General features: G+C 35.1%; 1 protein-coding gene across 5 annotated transcripts in view; it reads right to left on the bottom strand.

Annotated features, from left to right (window-relative positions):
- Positions 1–362: 362 nt before the first annotated feature.
- LOC148946119 (protein IMPACT-like) overlaps positions 363–19,601 on the bottom strand; it is a 36,713-nt gene continuing 17,474 nt past the window's right edge. For all 5 annotated transcript variants that reach the window (XM_089097790.1, XM_089097787.1, XM_089097786.1 and 2 more), the window contains exons 4-6: positions 17,732–17,983; positions 7,347–7,506; positions 363–1,422 (exon numbers count right to left, since the gene is read on the bottom strand). In XM_089097790.1, coding sequence (XP_088953916.1) covers positions 1,258–1,422; positions 7,347–7,506; positions 17,732–17,983 — 577 coding nt within the window. In that variant the 3' untranslated portion in view covers positions 363–1,257. The remainder of the gene's footprint in view (positions 1,423–7,346; positions 7,507–17,731; positions 17,984–19,601) is intronic.

Consider the following 19,601-nt stretch of genomic DNA (forward strand, 5'->3'; position numbering starts at 1 on the left):
GCGGGCGTGGAAAGGGTGTTAGTTGCCTTCCAATTACTTTCGACTATTAGAAAGGGCACTAGCCATTTCAATTTCTAATCGAATGAGCCCTTTTTGAAGTTTCTACGACATCGCGTTCTATAAAAACTTTATATGCCCCCAGGGCATAACTTACAACCCTTGTCCTAAGGCCTCTGAGGGGGTTGTCATCCTCAAAGACCTAATTTACAGAACTTAAAACTACGTTGAATAAAATGGCTATCTCAAAATGTTGATTGGATGTGCTTGGGGAAAAGGTTGGCGTGAGAGGGGTTTTGGAAAATTTTTACAAAAGATCATATTGACTTCTTTAGTTTCATCACTTGAGTTGGAAACGATCTTTTTGTAAAGTTTATTGAGTATATTTAAAAAAAACTAAACACGAACAAAACTTAAATTAAAAAGGAAGTTTTGCTGATAAAAGCAAAGAGCGACGTTGAAACTTAAAACGAACATATCAGTTTATGCAACATATATCTCCAAAACCAACTCAAATAAACTGACTTGACATATATCCCTACATTTGTAGAATTCTGGAAAATTAGCGTTTGACTGAAAGCTGAGCTTATTTGAATTTTTAGAGAATTTTAATCATATATCAAAATTTAACGAAATCATGGCCGATGAAAGACTACTGACAGTCTTAAAATTTAATGTTTTATTTTCTGCAGGCCACTTAAAGAGTTTTTCTTCTTCTAATTCTAGAACTGTATTAATTCTAATTCTAGAACTTTTTTTTGTTCAAATGGTTTTCAAGTAATGATTGTAGATTAAAAATGAGGACACCGGAACTGAAAATTGAAATATTTTTGGTTATAGCTAAACAATAGTATAAAATCAACAAAGAGGCACAGCCTTGATTTTGCTTAGCGAGGTATTACTGGCCGATGGTTCTATTAGACGGGAACAGAAGATGCTGAAACATTTGTCATGTGTCCCGTATCAGCTACTCCTCTCCACAATTTTGACACATACTTTACAAAATTCAGACTTCAGGGTGGGAACAGCTGCTCCCACCCCACATCTGCCTACATACATGGTTTCAGAAATATTTACTTTATTATTTTTGATTGTATATTATTACAACCATGAGTATGATGATTAAAATATTAGGAAAGTTTTTTGACAAAACCTCAAATAATTCGTTTTATGAAATTAATCATCACAGAGTCACCACAAAACAAATGTAAATAAAATTGATCCGCCTGATGAAAAGCAACTGGCAGTTTGAACCTCTATTTATTTGTTCTTCCTTTTCCCAGCGTCATTAGAAGCTTCAAGAAATCCTCCAAGTTGAAGAACTTGCCTTGCAGCATTATTGATTAATTTAAAACGATCAGCTCCAAGGAGAACCCCTCCAAACCACCTTGAAACGACGACGATGACATCTTTGGAATTAACAATCTTAAAAAGAGAAAAGCAAAAATATTACAATGAAAATAGATGTTCCATCCAAAACCATTTATTAGGATAAATGGAAAAATATTTTGCTTCAACCCATAAATTTTTGATATTTACCTAAACAGCCTTCATACATCATACACTACCAGTAAACTACCATGCACATACACTACCAGTACTACCAATTTCTTTATGTACCCATTTTCCTTAAAATTTAATAGGCTCTGCGACCCATTGAATTAATGCAAGCGACAATGCGTCCCACTATAATAAAAGATTTGACATCCCTGGTATAGAGCGATATCGTTCCCGCATGTGATTCATTTACATTTTCCGCAATCTCGTCACATGGAAGAGATATAAGTGCGAATTTGCGGGGAAGTTTGGGGTAATGCTCTTTTTAAGGGCAAAACCGATCAAAAGCCAGTAACCGCCCTTTATGCCCCAAAAGCTGAAACGGCAATGATTTCATTAGTTAAGAAAACCGTTTCAATCAGAAAAATCAAAAAGTCCCAAAACAGTGCAGGGGACACGACCCGTGCAGCCCCAGGAACAAAAGCCCCAAATTATGCAAACAACACAATTAAGACAGAGACTGCTAAGATATAGTTTAGTGGAAAGGTGGACTGTTTATACCTTGTTCAAATCAGAATATGGAAATCCTTAATTGCACATATGGAGCTAAATTCGTAATTTTAGCCATATACTTGCCTGCAGCATTATGGTAAGGAGACAAGCTATGAAAACAGCTAATTTTAAAAATAATATTTTGTAGATAAATTTTTAGCAGAAAAGTGGCATATTATTCCTTGTTGGAATTAGTCACCGAATACTATAATTATTAGGAAAATATTTCTGCTTTTTCGACTCGTGACCGTTCTGGGATAACTCTGCGACAGGTCTTAAATTATTACTACTACTACTAACAACTCACTGCAGCACCAAGTACCCAAGTAAGTAAAGCTATCCACATGATCGATTTTCCTGTTACCTAACATCATCTTATCGCCTTCATTCATTTCTAGTCTAAGTGATTTAATCTTCTTAGAGATAATTTTCAAACATATTAGTTTATTTAAAAAATAAAAATAAAATCTGCAGCACATCAAAGGTAAGAATTTTAAGAAATTCAACATACAATTTAGACTTCAAGTGAGTGAAGGTATCTTGCTCCTTTAGGCCAAGATTTCCTCTTACACTACATGATCTAATGGCAATACTATGCATTACCCGTACAGATCAACGTATGGAAAGGAAAGTATCATGGAAATTTAGATGAACCGTACAAAATATGCAAAATCTAAGAATGTATTAAAGAAAATATTCTAGCCTAAGCATGTAAAGAACAGATATGTTTTAATTTACATATTATCCCTCATCCCTCAACAATATTTTTCTAAGAGCCCCCACTTGGTAACTAAATGATAATGTTTCATCAATATGAATTCCTAGATCTTTGAAATACCTCACACACTTAATGATTCCCTTCTCAGAGGGTATTTTCGATATCCAAGGATAACAATTAGGGACTGTGAAAATAGAACATAATTTCGTTTATCTATTTTCAAATCAAGACTGGTTACTCTTAATCATTTTTATATCTTGCAAAGATATACTAGTATATTCCGAGAATATACTAAGTATATTCTTGAATTTGAAATTGGAGATGAACTACCATCCTATTGAGAATTGTACATGAGGGTTGGATCGTTGCCAAACGAAGGTATAGCGACTTTGATTAAAAGAATTTTAAATTTCCCCGCTTCCATGGCTCAAACAAAATGCTACAACGTAAATCATAAGAATTAGAAGGAGAATCAGATTTAATACAGCAAACTGGGAGACACCAAAATCAACAAAATCAACAATATTTGAAGATGAAGCATTTACATGAAAATGCTTGCAATTTTGTCAATAAGATGAAAGCTAAGAAAAAGCAGCACCTCTTAAGGCGAAACGCGAGCTTAAAATCATTTTGCGAGTTTCAGCGTCGGCTAAGTGTCACAAAGGGCCAACTAATGAATTTTTCTAGGGGAATAGCCCTCAATGAGAGCTGTCGAGAATATATGGATTTGACTCCGAAATTTGACTGAAAAGAAAGCAAAATTTACAGCCCTTTTGTCGGCGAGCTTGGCAATCAAAGCGGTTGGCTCCACGTGTAATTCCCGAAGCGACCAAATTGCTCAAATGATAGTTCCTTTGAGCTGATGTGATGTGATAGTTCCTTGAGCTGTTATGAGTTCCTTTGATTTTAGGGACGGCCGTTTCCTGAACTTAATCTGCCCCGTTTAATAGAAAAAGCAAAATTCACACTTTCTGATGATGTAAGTTTCATCAAAAATGAATATCACTATCTCCGGCACAATACTCAGAAGCTAAATGATTTTCAAAGATTTCCGAGTAAGTGGATGTCGGCTTCTAGTTTTCTGTCGTTTTGTCGTTTATTATAAACATCAACAACAAGAAGGGGAATTCTTTCAAAGAACAAGGAATAGGGAATTCTTTTCGCAAGACATTGGAATTCTATATTTGAAGGAATATTTCGGTCCTATGTCCAAGGGCAGTCCTCAGCAAAACATAATTATATAAAAGTAAAGAGACTTACAATAACATACAACCGCTAAAACTAAAACGAAATTTTTTTAGAACAGTCTCAGCATCCTTACTTCAGCGAAGTTCAACCAGGGCTGATAAAAAAGTTAGGTGAAACAAGGCAAATAATTGAAGTGAAAGACAAATAATTATAAACACGCTTTCACTGCTAATCTTGCCTTTTTGGCAGCTAACCTCGAAGGTCTTTTAAGTTTTTGTAACTGGTTCTGTGTTAGTGTCTACTGGGTTTTTAATATATCTTGTAAAATCGTTTTTAAGTAAATTTGTGAATAGAGCATTTAGTGAATATTCCCCCAAATCCCTATTTAAGGAAATATCATTATTTGTCCTAAGTCTGATTTCAATTGCTCCTCGAACAACCTGTTTTATGCCTAGGGCATTACTAATAAAGGCGGATTCTTCAAAAAGTATTTTGTGGCTGGGGTTATCAAAAACATTGCTGCTGAAAGTAGAATCAAAAGAAGCATTAGCACTATTAGAATTTAAGGCTTTGGTGATATAATCATAATGCTGCTGTAGGCGTTTCTTTCAATTCTGGTGGGTTCCACCTACATAGTATTTGCCGCAGTCACATAGTATTTGATAAACCCCTCTTTAGCGAGTAAGTGGGGTTTAATCTTTACCAGAGTTTGGAAAATTTATGATTTTGGAAATATTAGTAAATACTACATACAGATTATTTTGTGTGCAAACTTTTAAAATTCGTAGTGATTTTTGGAATGTATGGGAGGTGGACTATATTTGAAGGCTTATCGGGATTCCCACATGATAAAATACCACTGATTTTACGGGAGGGTTTTTTCAGTCTACGGCTAATTGTATTATTAATAAGTAAAATGGGGTACCCGTTTCCAAAACATATGTCCCTGATAAACTTTAGTTCTGCTGTGATGTGGGAATCAGAGCAAATATTTAGGGCACGATCGACGAGAGAGTTTACGACAGCTCTTTTAACTTGCGGGGGGTGATTTGATTTAAAATGAAGATATCGATTGCTTTGTGTTGGTTTTCTGTAGATAGTAAAATTGACTTTACTCGATTACACTCGAGTGAACTCGACTAAAATCGAGTAAACTCGATTTTACTATTTGCAGAAAACCAACACAGAACAATAGATATCTTCATTTTAAATTTAAGAGCAGTAGCATATACCCGAAAATCAAAAAATCGAAAAATCCCAAAAATCGATCAGTTACCCACAGATTTATGTCAGAAACTTAATTGATTATAAAAATTATATATGGCATAACCACCTCTGTGGCTCCATCCCTCCAAAAAGCAAAATGCTTTGGATATAGTAAATTTGCAATACTAGATGATGGTATATTCCAGCGTTGATACAGTGTTCTAGAACAAGCGATATAACTGGCAAAACCAAAATAGGCCAATAATTCCGAAATTATTTTTATACTAATCTTTGAAAAGAAGAGACATTCTTATGAACTTTCAACAATCCTAAAAACCCATCCTGTTTTAGCCGTGTGTATTAACACAGGAAGTAAATATCTAAAACATAAGTAAATCCTATTTTTCAGAGTCTCCGCAGTAGCGTTGACTAAATTAAGAACCATGTATTCATAAGTTTTTTTTTGTTTTGTTTTTTCTTAACCATTTCATATAGAAAGGATGGTCACAGAGACTTAACAGTGTCCCTATTCGATTGGATATTGGACATTCAAAATCCCTTTATAAGGGACAAAAGTGATTGGAGGACAAAGAGCCTCGTTTTTAAGCCATTTTCTGCCCCAGAGCCCTACGTAGCACCCATCGCATATAACCAAGTCCTGAGATGGACATTAAATACATAGAAAGGGGGCGGATCACACCAACATCAGCAGAGTAGAAAGAGGCCCCATCCCAGGAAAAATTAGTTAATTATGACCTGAAAATTCAATTTTTGTGCGTCTGTCTCCCCCTTCAACAGCAATTTTATTTAGGGGTACCCCCTTTAATAGGGTAATCATATCGCTAGAATAGTCATAGAAAATGAAGTGGAGGCTCATTAATTTTTTTTTTAGTGTTTAATTCTAGTAGCCATTTTTAATTATCAGGACCAACAAGAGCTTTACCGAGAGACCCAATAGCTCCTTTTGGAAGTTGAATTTTAGAACACTTAAGTTTTTCTGACGAAAATAAAGAACAAAGTTGAAACTTTAAACAAACAAACATTATTACTTCGCAGTTTACGCAACATATATCTATAAAACTAGTGCAAATAAACGGATTGATAGAACTCCTCAATGTTTACAGGATTATGCTCAACTGGTGCTTTAATGAGAAACACAAATCCAGGCATAAGAAACAATAATGCCTTATTTCCATGTCGTAAAGTATACTCTAAAGTACTTTATGTTCTTAGCGTACAAAAAATCCAATGTTTTCAGTTAAGTCCTAGTTTTGCTGTTTAGGTTTCACCTTCGCTCTTCACTTCCATCACAAAAACTTCTTTTTTTAATTAATTTTTACTCAATTTGTTTAAATATCAAATTTTATTAAAAAAAACTTTGATTTCACTATTTGCAGTGGATTGATAGAAATAAGAGAGAACAAGACGAAACTTGTTTCTATGCTGACGGTCAGGGGTATTAAACCCGTTTCATTCTTAAATTATGTTTGAAGTGCGCGTTGAGGAAAAAGTTATAGACTTTCTTGCACTGTCCAGTTGTAAACTAACAATGTTATCAACCATTTGTCTGCCAGCCTATAGAAGCAAAAGTGTTAGCTAACAAAATCATTAACTAACAAACACCAGAAACGTATTAATCGAACGGAAATCCAAAAAATAAGAAAAAAAAATCAGAACAGCCAGCCTGTCCCTGAATATATATGCAAGAAACAAATAAAATAATTTTCCAACTGAAAGATAATGTCTGTCATGGATTCCCTAACAATATTTATAGCATAGACACTGATCATCCTGCCTAGCTGTATTATCAGTTTCAAATATTGCTCTTTAAGTTCTCCAAACATTTCTTTCAACAACGATTTGATCTGTTAGAGATAGGAATGAGTAAAAAAAAAAAAATACAAAACAATAAAAACAGTAAACTTTTGGATATAGCCTATGTTTATACTGGCATCGACTTACAAAATCCTACAAATAGAAATGGTTGCAATAAGTAAGAATTTTGTTGTAATGCGTGAGAGAACAAATATATGAAGTAAAAAAACTTTAAAAACCCTAGGGCTGCGTTTTACTCTTTACTAGATTGCAGTCAGCCATGAAAAAAAAATTATCAGATATCCCTTTTGGTTTTGGCAAGAAATATTTATGCTTATGCATTATAGCAGGCACAAAAACAAAGAATAACTACCTGCAACAAATGAAGGAGTCTGCTGCCTGCTTGACTTTCACCATCATCATCACAGTCTTGAAGCCAGCTTTTAGAGTCTTCTTTGTATATCCTGTAGGCATACATATTATGGGTGGCTTGAGCAATTTTTCGGTTTTCATATAGTTTTGCCAATACTTGTCTAGAAATTTACATTTTGATCAAATTGCATGTTCATTTATATCACATATCTGTTTCTACTTTTTAGATAATTGTTTCGTTTATATATTAATTAAACAAACAGAATTAACTTATCCTGATGCCAAATCGATTAGCTCCACATTTAAAATATTATGGGATTTTACCACCGAGTCATGGGATTAGCTTAATTATGCATGTTCAAAAAAAATTCGCATTAATCTTAAAGGAGCTCCTGTTGACAGCCAAATTCACCCTAAGATGCACTAAAATACATTCTCCATATTAGAAAGATCAAGTAACCCCAATTGTTGACATGTTTCTGATAGATTGACACAATGCCTGTAAAAACGAGTAATGTATCTTCTTTGTCAATTTTCTCGGTTATTTGCTGCATGGAGTAAATAGACTTGCCGTCAATCCTCCTATTTTGGTAGTTTAGATTGCTAAACTGGTTATACGTCTGTCAAGTCATACGTCACTACAACATCACTATCATCATCTGGAGACATGATGACATGATGATGACATGAGACATGGAGACATGATGATGCACTGATGACGACACGACTTGACAGACGTATTACAACTTAGAAATAATCAAAATAATACACATTTCACGCATCTAGTGTGCAAATAAAGATCTCCGCAAGAAAGATAAAAAAAAATAATTTTAATAGTTCTTATAAATGTAATTTCACACGAAACACGTTTTCGTCTAAAACTATACCGTCGAATAACCTGGACTTCATATAACCAAGATCAGTATCTAATAAACCGGAGCGACAGAGAATATTATCTCTTGTTGCTGCTTACACTTCTTTTTTATTCCACTGAAGCGGCACTTTTTTGAGCCATCATTTTTTGCTTTTTTTAAGCAGGAATTTCGAACTATTCAATGGTTTAATTTTCAAACTGCTCAAGAAATCGATATTGTAACGTCCCGAAATATCGAGGTACTAGACAACGTGGGATCACAAAGTTAGAGAATAAAGCAAGCATTTAAGAAATCAAAAATCCCAAGCATGAAGAGAAATAAAAGGCCCAAGGGAAGACAAAGTCAATTTTACCCACAGATAAACGCTAAATCTTTGAGAGAGACACCAGAAGGCTTTCTGCAGGGACTTTGGTTCTCGGAGATTTCATAAGAAGCATGCTTATGCCAACATTTGTTTATTTATGAAGGGTTTCAATTATTTTCAAAAAAAATTCGACAGATGGCTCCTGTACAATGGTTTCATACAAACGCATCCCAGACAAAACTGACTTCCGATACCAAAGAATCTTGACAATCGATAAAACTAATTTTTTATCCTATCTCCTGACCATATACACTAAACTAATACAAAATTTAACTCAGTTAGTAAACTCGATAAAATTTAACTAAAACGGAATTTTTGCCGACTTCAAATTCAATCGGATTGGATTTTTCTGAGTTGACTTGTGTGCGGAATGAATTGCTTGAAAGTGAAATTTTCTGGCCAAGTCATGCGTGTGTTGAACTTTATTTGGGTGGAACCCTTCCTTTGAAAAGCTTTTATAAGGGTGAAACTTGGGTGGGGCTGTGTTTTGCTTGGATTGATTTTTGCGTGGATTGAATTTTGTGCGTTCTAAATTTGGATCTTTCAGGACCATCTTTGGAACCTATTTAAGCCAACACAAACAAAACAGAAATATGAAAAAACAACAATGGATTAACAAAATTACATTAGAAAAAACGTGCATATAATTTCATCGAGACCTTGGTAAACCAATACATAAAATACAATAAAACTCATAAGAAGACTGTTCCAAACCCACGAAAGCAAAGTGGAAATTCCTGGTATATATAGATAAGACAGATCAATATATTTCAAAAGCCAAGGGTTCATATAAACAAAAGCAACATAAACAAAACAAGGAAATCGCCAACAAAATATGACCAAAGCAAAACAGGGATATGCCTACTCTTTCGTCGAGAGTCCGAGAAATTAGACAGAGTACAATTAGCGAACATTTTTCGGGAATTGGAATCTTCTTTCATCGAGTGTGGTTTGGGTGCTTTTTGCATAACAAATCTTCGAGAAAACGATTTATTTGGGTACATTTGCTTTTCAAACCCTAATTTTTTACTAACTAAGTGGGAGACTGTCAACCCAATCAGACCCCTGATCTTTACACTTAAGTTCAACAAATTACCACATCACTTCAACATTCTAAAACAAAATCTTCCAGTTAAAAATTATCTAAGCCTAGTCCAAATAAATTCCACCAGATGAAGGGAGGTCAGGCATTGCATGCCCCCACTATAATTACATGAAGTACTTCTCATATAAAATCTGAAAAATGGAGCCTAAAAATGCATTTTTGGGCTGTAGGTACCCCCCCCCCTATACACACACACAAAAGAATCTTAAAACTTCTACTTTATTGTCTAGTGTGGAACTATATAATTTTCTATAGCCGTTAGTTTACTGAATAAACGGTACATAATAATTGTTCTTTTTTTTGCCTCGACTGTATATAGTTTTTGGGACGAATGTTCCACGCCGTAGCAGTAGGACTTCTCAAATTGAGTTGCTGCGTAAGTAGCGTTTAGATACTTCTAAGTCAATTAGTTATCTATTAAAGCAGGGGCGTAATTTGCTATGGAGTAGGGGGGACAACTGCCCTCTCCAGACCGAAGGTTGTCCCCCTCCCCCCAGCGGAATAATAGTTTCTGCAAAAAATCTTGTCAAAACTAAGATAAGCTCATAATTCAAGTATCCAGAGAAACAGGTCAGTTTTCTTTAGTACATCTTTGCCTTTATGGTAATATATGGATCACTTTTCATTTTTCACTGTCATTTTCACTTGATTTGGGAAAATTGACTCCAACTTTGCTTCCCCCCCCCCCATGATTTTGACGAAATTACACCACTGCATTAAAGTTTGTTTGGTAATATGTTGGCTTAATTCGGGGCAAATTTGTGGTTTAGCAGGACGAAACAGCCTCCGGCAGTTTGCTGTAGCTTAATCTCTTGATACTTAAAAACGACATTAGAAGTTTAAATTTTCGTTCGAATAAGCCTCCTCCTATTTACGAGCTATCTATGACCACTGGTTGGATATAAGTACCACGAAAAAAAAAAAAAATGCACATTCACGACCATCCTTTACGAGAAAAATTCAGCGTTTTAATCAAAATCCCTTACCCTCATTTGAGAGGTGGCGTTTTACCCCTTTTTACGCAATTTTCTGAAACTTTGATTGTATGTTATTTTTGACAAACTAGATGCCTTATGCCATTTTGACAAGCAGGATGCACTTCAACTCTTTTGATTTAGTTAATTGTTCTAGCCGTAGTAGTAGAAGTAACAGTTATATTTGCAGTCACAGTTGCAGTACTGGCAGTAGTAGTCACAGTCACAAGCACTAGCAGTTGCAGTCACAAGTTGTCACATTTACAATCACAAGTAGACACAGTCGCAAGTAGTTGCAATCGCTGTTGCAAGTAGTCACTGTCACATGTAGCCAAAGTAGCAGTCGCAAGTAATCGCATTCGTAGTCACACCCACATGGTTTCGCAGTCGCAAATAGTCGTAGTCCTACGTATTGCAATCATAAGTAGACGCAGTCGCAAGTACTACAGCCGCAAGGAGCCATGGTAGCAATTCCTCGTAGTAACAAGTAGTCACAGCCACAAGTAGTCGCAAGTGGTCGTACTCACCTATGGTCAAAGTCGCAACCACAAGTAGCCTTAGTCGTAGTCGCCATCACAAGTAAACGCAGTCACAAGTAGTAAAAGTCGCAAGTAGTCACAGTCGCAGATACAAGTAGTCAAAGTTGCAGTTAAAAGCAGTCGGAGTCGCAAGTAGCTGCAACCGCAAGTAGTAACAGTGCCAAGTGGTCGCAGCCCCAGTCGCAAATAGTAGAAGTTGAAGTTGCAAGTAGTCACAGTTGCAAGTAGTCATAATTGTAGTTGTAGTCATAGGTAGTCACAGTCACAGTTGGAGTTGCAGTAGCAGTGGACCCGAAAGTTCCATCTTAATACCCTTAGCCTTTTCAGACACACCCAGGATCAAACATCCCCCCCTTTACCAATTGCAAATACTGTATGTAAACAACGGTCGAATAGCATAATTTACAGCGCTTCCTGGCTGTTGGGGCATGGCATCCCCAGAGGCATAGTAATTAGACTTCTGAATATTTTGAACAAAGTGGCTATTTCAGAATTTTAACCAGTGTCGAGGGAAGGGGTGTCTAAAAATCACAATGGGGGCCTTCGCCATCCAAGTACTTTCCAACATCCCCCGGAAGTTTCAACTTAATAACCTTGGCCGTTCCTGAGAAATCGCTGATACGCCCTTTTTGAATAACATCCCTCGCCCTTTTGAGCGCGTTTTGATTTTATTTGACATCCCTCAACAATTTCTGAAACTAGTTGTAAGAAAAAATGGTCGTAGTCATAAGTAGTCGCAGTCACAAGCAGTTGCAGTCGTAGTTGCAAGTAGTCACAGTCGTAGTCGCAAGTAGTCACAGTCGCAGTCACAGGTAGTCGTAGTCAAATTCGCAAGTAGTCACAGTCGTAAGAAGTCAAAGTTGCAAGTAATCGTAGTTTCAGTCGCCAGTAGTCACAGTTGCAATCGCAATAGTAAAAGCAGTAGTGGTCCTGAAAGTTTCAAGTTAATACCCTTAAATGTTCCTAAGAAACTGCAGATACGGCTTTATGATAACCTTTGTACATGCAAAGTCTTTTGATTTAGTTCAGTATTCCCCTCAATACTCCCTGAAAATTTACCTTAATACCCTTAGCCTTTTCAGGCACGTCCAGGATCAAAAATTCCCCTTTCCTAGCGATAAATCCTGTATGTAAACAATGGGGACATTGTACAATGTATAACCCTTGCCCCGGGGGCTGTAGGGGACACAACATCCTCGGATACATACTTATTAGCCCTTTTGACTATGCTGAACAACATGGCTTTTAATTTCGACCAGTGTAGGCAATGGGGGATCTAAAAAGAGCAGGAGGGCTAGTTACCCTCTGATCATTTTCCAAAATCCCTCTCAACATGCCCTGAACGTTTCAACTTAATGGCCTCAACCGTTCCTGAGATATTACTGTCACACCCTTTTGACAACCAGCATGCACATAGTGTGCTTTGATTTTTTTCAATTGTCCCTCGATGTTTCCTGATAGCAGTCGCAAGCGGAAGTAATTGCAGTCACAAGTAGTTGCAGTCACAGTCGTGAGTAGTCAAAGTTGCAAATAGTTGCAGTCACAAGTCGTCGCAATTGCAGTCGTAGTAGTAGTGGCCCTGGAAGGTTTAAGTTAATACCTTTAACTGTTCCTAAGGTTTTGTAGATACACCTTTTTATAACCTGGATGCACACAGTGTCTTTTGATTCAATTATATACCCTAAACAATCCTCAAAGTTGCACCTTAATATCCTTAGCCTTTCCGGAGACCCCTAAGATCAAATATTCCCCCTTTCCCCAAGGATAAATCCCGCCTGTAAACAGTGGACAAATTGCATAGTTTACAATACTTGCCCAGGGTACTGTGGTGGGACATTGCATCCCCTGAGGGATACTACTAGAACTTTTGACAATTTTGAAAAAAATGGCTTTTGCAAAATTTCAATCGGTATTGAGGGGAAGGAACCTCTAAAAATGGCTAAGGGGGAAGGCTACCCTCCAATCACTCTTCAATATCACCCTCAATATAACCTGATAATTTCAAATTAATACTCTCAGCTGTTCAATAGGTGTTGCTGATACACCCTTTTCACCAGCAGTATGTACATAATGAGCTTTATATTGTTCGACATCCCTCTCAAAATTTTCTGAAGTTTCACCTTAACACCCAAAACGTTTTTGGAAACCCAGGATCAAATTTGTCCTTCTTTCCCGATAAAAAAAAAACTTATATACAAACAATTAGCAACTTGCATAACTTACAGTCGTTGTCCTGGGGCTATGGGGGCTATGTTAACCCATAGGTATAATTATTTGATATTTAGACATTTAAAACAAAATGGCTATCTCAAAATTTTGATTGGGCGCCTTTTGGGGGAGGGCAGTTAAAAAGGCGTGAGAGGAGGGCCGGTTGCCTTCTTATTACTTTTACTCTTAAAAGGCCACTAGAACTTAATTTTCGATCAAGTGAGCCAAAGTTTATACGACCATCCCTTCTATGCGAAGTGGCTTCGGAAATTTTGTTTTATAAATAATAAAAAAAAAACGCTGAAGCTATTTGGTTCTTTACTATCGGCGACTATAGAGCAATGACTCTGATTAGTGTCGTAAGCACCTTCTTTAATTTCCCATCTTGGACCAGAAATTCCAGAGTAAAAGCAAAACATGAAGCTACAAACCCTCTTGCCGCCGTTATTGAAAGACAGAATAAATTTAGAAGTTCGCTTAATATGAACCATGATTTTTACGTGTTATTTTCTTAATGTGATATTTGTTTTGTTTTAGTTGATTCGCTGGAAGATTTTATTATTTGCATTTATGTATAATGTGTTACATTTCATTATATTTCTCTTTTAGATTTCCTCTTTTTTCCTTATTTACTATTATCCCGTTTGTTAATTAATGTTTCGAAATGGGAAATAAATGTCATTCCTTTTCAGCAAAGGACAAATGACAGTTTAACTTTTAGGGGCACCAACACTTCCCTTTATTTGTGGCAAATTAGGCTCAACTAAAACTTGGCTTCATTGCAGATTTTCATTTATGTTCCTTTTAAGTTTCATTTCTCCGTTGATATTAATCTGTACTTGCTTTAGGTTTGTCGCTTCCATTTACAGAATGCTTTAAGGAGACTGGAGGAAAATCATATCTGTAAAAAAAAAAAAAAAAAAAAAAAAAAAGCAACTTTAACGACAAATTTTTACATTTATCTAAAAAAAATATTTTTTCTTGATTTTTAGAACTTTTGACGCCGAGGGCCTAAACTTCCTCTTTTGACCCTTCAGTTATTTCATGAGAGAGGTACTAATGGATAATTAAATGATTATTTTAGGGTGCCGTATCAAGTTGCATCCACGTTTAAAAAATTGTCTAATATACAGTATTTTTATAGCAGAGATAACAAGAATAATGGTGTGTGGTGCAAATGAAAAATGAACAATTGGTGCAAACCAAGGGAGATAGACATCTAACTCCCCCCCTCCCATTCATAACGAAGCTATGCCCGAGGCTCTTTTTAAATCATCATACCATGTAACAACTTGTGGGGAAAAAGCCACTCTCTTTCATTTCTTTTATAACTTCCTCTATAGTTATACACGCAATTGTCCCAATATGATTTCTATTTTGGATATGAGTTCCAATAGTCCTACGAAAAATATTTTCAAAGCAGAGGAAGAAATTTGCCATACTTTCAAACAACAATCCTTTATGCTAATAACCTACAGCTAACCCTCACTCATCTCAACTCGTCGATCGTTGTTGTATTTGCTTATAGGCCACTAGATAAGCAAGAATCTTAGCGTTTAAGTTGCCGATAATTTCAAAATACAGTTTAGAGGCTAAAACACATTTTCTTTCTATTTAAAATTGAGTAGTTTTCAAAGGATACTATGAAGCTCAGATCGATTAACAGCACAAAGTCTACTTTACAAATTCTGATTAACAACGTGAATAATCTCTGGAATCCTTCATATCTCCTTTTAATGTCTGACTTTACTTTTTGGTTCCTTAACGCTTAGAAGATCACCCACATTGATATTAACATATGAATTGATTTGATGGAAAAAATAAAAACGTCGTTAAAAAAACCGTTTCCCTGTCAAAGTGGTAATATCGGATTTTACAGTTTTTCTTGAAGAAGGACTTACTGATTTTGCCCAAATCTGTCAAGCAAAAAGGCCTAAATTTTGGAGCATTATCTATTGAATTCCGGTGCTCAATAAATCATTCCACAAATTGCTGGTGTGTTCGACCGATGTAAAATTTCGCGCAAGAGGCTATAAACTCCACTTGACAAAATATTACATGTTATATCTTTTCCAGAATTTAGAAAGTTGCTCAATGGTCTGATTGATTTAAAACAAGTTGAAATATTATGTTTCAGTAAAGTTTCTTTTGATTTTCTCCCCAAGAATCGGTATGTAAGGTAATGAAATGCATCATTTGCAAATTGTAGGGTCCATAAGTTGAGAACCTTCGTTTTTATTACCTTTTTCATGCTTAATCTGCCTTTTCTGTATTATTTTATATACAAATTTTACAGGATACCCGTTGCAAAATAAAATATGTCTCAAATACAACAGTTCGCTATCAATATACTCCGGGGAACGAACTTTAATAACTCTATCAACCAATGATATGACTGTTCCTTTTTTTACTGAAATTGGGTGAACAGCATTTCGTCCGCTTTTGGGGACTCAAAGATCTTATTTGAAAAATTAAGTTGATGTTGTAAACAAATTAAGAAATCGTCACATAGACAACAATACAGTTGTCTCTATTTTTGAAGTTGTATCTATTTACACAAATTTTGATGTTAAAAAATGTGAATTCATATTAAAAAATAAAATAAGAAAACATTTTGAATTGATAGAAGATGTAACTTTGGCCAGCATGGACGTCGAAGTCATTATGAAATTGGTCTCGTTGGTAAAAAAGTATTCCTTTTCTTTTGGTTTTAGAGGAGAATTTTACCAACAAGTCTTTGGTTTAGCTATGGGCTCTCCTTTAAGTCCAATCCTGGCTAATTTATTTTTGAATTCGATACAAACATCCGCTATTGAGTGTTTTCGTCTGTCTCCATGTTTCTGGGGTAGGTTTATGGAAGATGTCTTATGCTTTTGGGAACATGGATTGGATTCCTTAAATTAGTTTCTTGACCATTAAAACAGGTTTGGCTAAAATATTAAATTTACACTAGAGCTGGAAAAACAAGAAAGGCTACGCTTTTTAGATATTTTATTAATAAAGAGTGATAATGGTTTACTTTTTTCAATTAATAGAAAACCAACTCACAATGACAGGTATTTAAATTTTTGTTCGTCTCACCCAATTTCAGTAAAAAAAAAGGAACAGTCATATCATTGGTTGATAGAGTTTTTAAAATATGTCCCCTGGAGTATATTGATAGGAAATTATTGTATTTGAGAGATGTTTTATTTTGCAACGGGTATTCTGTTAAAATTTGTAAATGAAATAATAGAGGATAGGCAGATTAAGCATGAAAAATTAATAAAAACAGGTTCTCAACTTTTGGACCCTACAATTTCAAATAGATACATTTCATTACCTTTCATACCAATTCTTGGGGAAAAAATCAAAAGAACTTAACTGAAACATAATATTTCAACTTGTTCTAAATCAATCAGACCATTGAGTAACTTTCTAAATTCTGGAAAAGATATAACATGTAATATTTTGTCAAATGGAGTTTATAGCATCCCTTGCTCTTGTGGGACATTTTACATTGGTCGAACACACCAGCAATTTGTGGAATGATTTATTAAGTACCGGAATTCAAAAGATAATGCTCAAAAATTTACAAAACCTCCAGAAAGTTTCACTTCAGCCTTAGCAGAACATATATTTTTTAATTCGGACCATTTTGTGCAGTTCAAGGAGGCAACAGCCATTTCCAATAATAGAGGTTTGACGCCATGGGCTCTTGAAGCATTAGAAATAAAAAAAAAATATTTTTGCTGGTTTATCAATTAATAGAGATACTGGGAATGTAAATATTGATCCTATTTATGATATTATTTAAAAAAATGAACCCATATTTAAAAATAAAGTATTGCAAAATGTCCCAGGGGTTAGTTCAAATAATAAACCTAAGTGAATAGCAGCATCAGAAGCTGGAAATTGTAAATGTTAAGCAATCTTATATTATATTCTTTGGTGAGTTTATTTTAGTTTTATGTTTATTTTTTAGTTTCAGTTTTTTTTTTCTCTATGCTGAAGACGCCTTGTTAGATACGGGCGAAATATTCGTTTTTTCTCCGTTTTCATTTACTGGCCATAGACCTGTTTGTCGTATTTATATTTTTTTTTTTTTTTTTGTGTTTTCTGTCATGGCTGGCCAGTTTCGGCTTTAGATCTTTTATTCGTATTTTAGATCAGTGATTTTTTCAACATTGATCTTACAAAAGAATTCAAAATAGAAAATTCAATGTATCAGTACACCAAACTTTTGTGGTATTTACTATACATTTTTTTAACACAAGACCTCTGGCAAGAGGGGAGGGAGCTTAAACCCAGCAGTATGTAAAAAGTATTTGAAATATAATACCTTACTTGATCTTGAGTAAACACAGTTGCAACGTGGCCCTGAAAAGTACTCTTTCGCTCAGTGAATGGTTCTGAAGAAACTATTTCAGGACATGGAGTTGTCCACATTGGGATTGACTTTAAAATTTGTTTTCGAGATCTCTCTTCTTCTGTTTCTTCTGCGTGTAACTTCTGGAGGACATCTCCTTTATTTTGAATAAATTCTCGAACCTCTTCAGCCCATTGATAAATTACTGATTCCCCTATATTTTTTCTGAAAAATAATTATACCTTATACTTTGCTCAGAAGCGTAATTGTTAATTTTAGGCAAAATAAGGTATAGTTTTTAAAAAAAGTCAGAATAAAAATATTCGCTGGTTTAAATATTTAGCTTTGTACCAATACCGTGGGACATTTAATCGAATTAAAATATCGGATATAAATTACCTACTTAAATAGGTATTGCGTTCCCTCTGTTTTTACTTTGCTTCATCAGTACTTCTATTTCTCTAAAGATTGATTTTTGGAGAAAAAAGAATAAGAGGATTATAAATTATTTTGTTTTTGGTACAGACTACCAAAATACATGGAATTCCTTATGAAATTGCTTACAGCAAAATTTGAGGTAATTTAGATTCAGCTTATGTAGGTAATCCAATTCAGACATAGCCTACAATAATCGCCAAGCTTTCCAAAACAAACGATCTATCTACAAAGGTCCATATATCTTGTTGAAGTGCTTTTACTAAATAGCATATTAACTATAAAGCATAGTACAAGTGGAAGTGAGGGAGGGGAAGGTGAGTAGAGGAGAGGGCGGGCTATCGTCGATTTATTCCGCAATCCATGTTTAATCTCTTGTTTGTCAGGATGTTTTCTTCTCTAGTCTGGTGGCACTTTTAGTTCAGAAGATCAGCCCCTGATTGCACGTCATCTTGATCTGGAGAATATAATTATAATCGGTATATATTGATTATGATTAAATTCTCTATCGGTATCAGTATCTATCGAGGAAAATATCGATTTGTTAAGAGATAGGCATACAAATTTTTTATATAAACCTTAATAATTGCTTTATAATGGATCAGTTACTTTACAGAAGAAAACTAGGTCAATAATCAAAATCAGAAGAAAAATAGAAATTGTTTGGTTCACTATTTTTATTTTCAATAATAGAAACTATCTGTGATAATAGCTACTATCTGTGATGAAGAAGCTTAGTCCTTTTTAACCATTTTCTGCACATTGAAACAGTTACCTTTTGGTTTGTTTCAACCTCAAAAACTTAACTGAAACTGGGAATTTAATACTCAAATTAATACAGCCCATTTTTTTTTTCAAGACTACATAGTAGACTATAACAAAGAATACATATAATAGTGAGAATCAATAATAAACAAGATTTTGGTTCTCACGACCCCTGGAGGGCTTACATTAAGTTCAAAGCCGCTTTAAATGCTCCTAATAAACTATTACGAGGTTTATAAAAATGGATTTAATACTGTAACAAGGGTATTTGGAGTCAGGGGCTCGAGTCCTGGTATGCTGGTTATTTGGTTTGGAATGGGAGTTAATGGTGTGACCCTGTAAGCTCAGCCAGAGTCGACCCAGCTCTCAATGGGTACCTGGAGAAATCTGGAGAGGAAACACGAGAAGTGTTGGATGATTTACCCTCAACCACGTATTGCATTTTTGGCCAAAGGCATCAAATCAGGAGATCGGTACCTTCTGAACGCAGACCATTGGTCAGCACGCGAAAAAGTTTTTAAGTTAGTTTTTAAGTATTTGGAGGCTATAACAGCTCTTTGTTCTTTTGTTTCTAGTTTTTAAATGTTTTTTTATCTTACTCAGCAATTTTTTCAATTTCATTTGACAGCTCCTCTTTATCTTT

This window comes from Artemia sp. Qi Xiang Cuo, chromosome 12 (assembly GCF_049724085.1).
Source record: "Artemia sp. Qi Xiang Cuo chromosome 12, ASM4972408v1, whole genome shotgun sequence".
Lineage (NCBI taxonomy): Eukaryota > Metazoa > Arthropoda > Branchiopoda > Anostraca > Artemiidae > Artemia > Artemia sp. Qi Xiang Cuo.